Consider the following 5,158-nt stretch of genomic DNA (forward strand, 5'->3'; position numbering starts at 1 on the left):
GTTCCGTGGGGCCGAGGGGCAGGCGCTGGAGCTGGGCCCAGACGAGTTGCGGCAGCAGGACGTGGTGCTGGCCGAGCTGCGCAACTGCCGTGTGCTCCTGCGGGGCAACCCCAACACACTGCGGGTGAGCAACTGCCGGGAGTGCACGGTGCTGTGTGGGCCCGTGTCCACCTCAGTGATGGTGGATGGCTGCCACAGCTGCATCCTGGTGCTGGCCTGCCAGCAGCTGCGCACACATGCCACCCGCAACACGCAGCTGTACACAGCCGTGGTCAGCCGCACCATCCTGGAAGACTGCGCCGGCATCAGGCTGGCGCCCTACAGCTGGACCTACCCCGGCATTGAGACCGACTTCGAGGCCTCTGGGCTGGATCTGCACCGCTGTCACTGCGACTTGGTGGATGACTTCAACTGGCTGGTACCAGACCAGCCCTCACCCAACTGGAGCATCATCCACAAGGATGAGCAGGTCACCTGCTGGGACTGAGTGTAGCCATCGCACCCACCCTGGAGTCAGAAGTAATGTTAGCCTTGATTTGCCTCTCAGCCATGCTGTGCCATGGGCCTCCCCTTCCATGAGCCTGGTGCCTGGCCATACAGTCCTCCCACCATCTCCACCCTGGAGTTGGAAGTAACTTTAGCCTTGATTTGCCCTGTGGCCGCCACATGTCAGTGCTCGGTGATGTAGTGGGAGCAGATACCCATGTCGGACAGGTGCTGGTCACAGTGCAGTTGACCGATCTTATAGAATTGATTTGCTGCTGTAATAGTGAAACCAAGGTGCTGCGCTGGAGCTTATGGCCAGAGCCCTGGTGATAATTCCTCTGCTTCTGTGCCTCGGGCACCAGAGACTCTGCTGTTCCACCTGGGTGACAATGAGCCTCTAAATAGGAGTATGATGCTGCCTGCTTGTTAAGTCAATGAAGGGAAATCTGACCTGCCTTCCTCCTACAAGGTGAAAAGCAGATCCTCAGGAGGGTGGGATTTGGAGGAGCCTGAGCTCCCCAGCATATATAATATCCTGTGACCTGGTCTTCAACAGGGAGAAAATGTGTTTTTATCTCTCTTTACCTCATGCAAAATAAAAGTCTAGTGAGGACAAGGCTGCTGGTAGCTTTTGCCAGTATTAGCAGATTAAGGTAAGTATGGGGTCCCAACATAATCTTGGTCTGTTAATGCTGGTAGAAGGTACGGGCTGCCTTGTCTAGATCATCTCTTTTTTTTTTTTCCCCTAGCAAAATTATTTTTACTAATGTTAAATAGTACACGATTAACTTCTGTGAATACAGACAAGCCCTTAGATCGTGAATTTACACCATTAATGTAGGTGCTGTTTGACAAGGGTCTGTTAAACTGACAATTGCCCAAAAAAAAATATTTGCCTAGAAGCGATCTCATGTTGAGAGCTGGGAGTTTTGCTGATAGGTGGAAGCAAGATGGCTCTTAATGTACCTGGCTTTGTCTAGCTGGGAAAATTACCCTACCCTGCTGTGGTATGAATTTACAGTGAGCTGGCTGCTCTGCACTGCAAGTGGAAATCTTACTGCATATTAAGTGCATCCACCTAGGGAGTTAGTGCATTGGATACTATATACTGTAAATTAACACAGCTGCCTGCAGCATAGTGACTTTCCATACAGACATGCTCAGGCTCTTGATCTCTACACAAGACATGAGGTAGGCAGCAGCATAAGTAGAGGGTACAGACAGTTTTAGAAAAAAAACACTTGGGCAAGTCATAGTTTGTAATTCTGTGTACTTCCATCATGCATCTTCTCAACAAACACTTTTTTTTCCTGCAAACTTTATGTTCATTGATTTGTCTTTGTTTGTGTTTGGGTTGTTTTTAATTTCCATTATGAAGAAGAAGATAATTATGCTTAGCAACTGAGATAAAATTAGTACAAGGACTTGTTTCAAATGTTCAAGTCATTCCAATGCAAATTGCAGATGAATGCAGGCTAATCGCTGTACTCTTAAATTCCATATGGTTATCTTTACTAACTTATTAAACATTGCCTTGCCTATGAAAAAACACCTTCTGTGAGGCTGAACAGAAACTTCCCATGTTGGCCAGTTCATTGCTGTAATACCTTTTGAGACCCATCTTTAAGTATTTGATTCTTTTTGAACAGCAGAGAATTTCACTTATCCATCATTTCTTTCTAGAATTGAAGGTTTTATTTTGAACCATGGAATGATAGAGGAGTTGGGTCTTTATATACAACAACTTTTGCACATTTTGTTTACTTGCACTAATGTGTGTGTTTAAGTTTTTCTAGGTTTTATACAGTGAATGTACATTTAACAACTGTACTTACCTCAACTATTCTACTGTTTGTTTTTATTTGGTTAAATTTTCTGCTGTTTTGACAGTTTCCTAAAACTAGTTCAAAGAAAATAAGTGTTGCTTCTAGTGTTAATGCAACGTATCCCCAGGGAGATTTTTTCCAAACTCGTTATTAAAGAGATGCGATCAAGTGAAAGGTCAAGTGTTTAGACCTATTGACAGGCTCCTGCCCCCCCACTACCATATTTTCTCACATGAAACAAACATGTCTTTCCTCAAACCAGTCGGGAGAAGCCTGCTGCCAAACTTACAGACCTCTGGGGGTGCCCCCTGGCTGGAGGTTATAGGTTTGCATTCTGGATCATGCTGGCATGTGGGCTTAGTCCATGGCTGGACTCAGTGTGCAGCCCTGGACCCAACACATGGAGGGGGAGTCGGGCCACAGCCAGACCTTGCAGGTGGGGTTGAAGCCAGGCTGTAGCCTGAAATCTAGCGCGTGGCCCTAGGCTGTAGGTCCCATGTAGCACGCAGAGCTGGCGGCAGGCTTGGCTCCCTAACTGCTGCTACCAGTCATTTAGCCAAGGTAAGATCTTTTTGCTGCGTTTTCAGAAACAGGCTATATATTAAATTCTAGGGTGTAATATATGTGAGAAAATATAGTACTACTCTTTTCCCACTTTGCAGATCCTTGCACTGAGAATGAGACCGTCTCTCCTTTTCCCACTCTAGTTCCACGTTAATTAAAAACAGTTTGTCTTGGGTCTTAATAGTAGTCAAAGAAATCATTACAAAATGGCATTGAGGGAGAAAAAATGGATGTTATGACTAAATTCCTGCATTACTTCAGCAAGATAGAGCAGTGGATCAGTACAAAGTACCTTCAAACACCAGTTACAAAAATGCAAATCTTAAAATACTGAAAATCAGTTACTTTCTCCTGCATGCTTCCCCCCCACTTCCCTTTTTTTCCCTGTTTGCTAACCAGATTTCTTTTTTATTTTAAAGAAATTTCCGGCACTAATTACTGCTGCCTTTCCAAAGAGTGGCTGTAATGATTTCTTGCCTTGGGGGTGAGAGAGAGACTTGAACCTTAGTCCCCTGCAAAGTGACGATTTTCTCTAGGAGTAAATCTAAGACATATTTTGTTCAAGGAATCCCATGTGCATGTAACAATAAGTATAGCAGCAGTAGTGTTAAGTCTGGTCTTAACAGTTTCTCAAACTTCCCAGAGGCTATACTGTGTATACTGCTATACATGTCTGTTAAAAATTACATCCCTGTCTTGGAATATATCTAAACCAGGCTAAGTTTTAGTATCTATGAGCAAAAGATACTACACTAATGTTGAAGGATGTGGTATGCAAACACTCAAAGTCTGCAATGAAAAATTTGTGTTGAACATACTGGATATTATCTAATTGTGTCAGTATAGGAGCAACTTGCAGCTTTCTGCAAAGGAAAAAATGTGAAAGAAACATTAAGTTACCAAAGTACTTGAATAAAAGGGATTAAATATTATTCATCATGATGATCTTTATTAAAGATATACATGTGGGGAAAAAGTTGTTACTGTGTTTTTTTTTAAAAAGCATTGGACTGACTCCCCTGGTTGCTCCATTAATCCAAGAAAAAAGTATTCTCTCCTAAAGGCAATGTACTCTACAAGGGGGAGGGGAATGCTCTCATTATGTGACATTTCAGTATGGTAACCTCCTGCATCCCAGGACTATTAGTAGGCATGATAGAGTTATTTCACTGACAACCCTTTCTGCCTGAATGATGTATTGCCAGCTGCAAGCAGCAAAAGCATAGTTGGGTCCTATTCCTTTCCCTTAATGTGAAATGGAAAATTGTAACAGAAGTATAATGCCAGTGGTATAAATATCATTCATTGTTCAGTACTGTTTACAAAAGTGTCTAAAGGATGAAATATTGGTAGGAGTACAGTTTAAATGACTATTCCATAAAATATTTTAAGTACAGTTTAGCAACCTGTTTTAAAATATTTTGCTTAATCCGGCTGAACACTTTCCTTTGTTGATAACAAAATCATTTTTAAATAAAATGTCAACGCTAACAGCTATTTATGCATTTGAAATGCTTTATTTTATTATAAAAATGAGCAGCTACTTCTGACTGCATTTTTAATAGCATTTTAATATATAGGGTCAAATCCTGTCATCTTTAGTCCATTGCAATCCAGTCAATTTCAGTTAAACTACTTATTCAATAAGGTGCAGTTTTTGTAAGGAAAGTAGCATCTGCCTACAATCTTAAGAACTCCATCAATTTCTCTAGCCTTCCCCCTCAACGCAATAAAAGTATTAGAAAACTTTGCACTCCTAATTCTTTTTAAAAGGAGAACAGAGGGGCTTTAAGCCATTTTTTACTTGAGTGAATTTGTAAGTAGAGGAATTATCTTGGACAACATGCCTTAAATCCTACACAGAAAATGAATTGAGCAAGCATGTGTAACATTCTCTGAGGGAGACCAGTTTAAAAAAGTGCAGAGCTAATTGCTCACCCTTCTGTTTCTAGATGGATTTGATGGAGCTGGTGGGCACGTCTACAGGAGACAGCTAATACCCATTGGACTAATTCTACTGCACATTAGCACAGCTAGCAAAAACTGCTAATGTACAGCAGATTAGTCCAATGAGCATTAAGTGTCACCAAAAAGGCATTCATCTATGCTAATACACAGTATCACCAATTATGGCACATTAAATGACTATGTAGAAGTGTCCAGAGTAGAGTACTGCAACTATTCTACTTCTGTCTCAAACGTACAGAAGGCATACGGAGTGGGTACACACAGTAGTGCAACAGTGGTGGGCACAAATGGTTGACACTGCTGACGAAGCAGGA

At 42.4% G+C, this 5,158-nt stretch overlaps 1 protein-coding gene across 1 annotated transcript in view; it reads left to right on the plus strand.

The window, feature by feature from the left end:
* Positions 1–3,554, plus strand: part of TBCC (tubulin folding cofactor C) — a gene marked incomplete at its 5' end in the record, with an annotated part of 5,424 nt that extends 1,870 nt beyond the window's left edge. Inside the window, one exon of the mRNA XM_019515896.1 lies at positions 23–3,554. Within this exon, the coding sequence (XP_019371441.1) occupies positions 23–487 (465 nt within the window). The remainder of the gene's footprint in view (positions 1–22) is intronic.
* Between the last annotated feature and the right edge of the window lie 1,604 nt (positions 3,555–5,158).

Source organism: Gavialis gangeticus, unplaced genomic scaffold, assembly GCF_001723915.1.
Source record: "Gavialis gangeticus isolate Ggan-Ray unplaced genomic scaffold, GavGan_comp1, whole genome shotgun sequence".
NCBI classification, from domain to species: domain Eukaryota; kingdom Metazoa; phylum Chordata; order Crocodylia; family Gavialidae; genus Gavialis; species Gavialis gangeticus.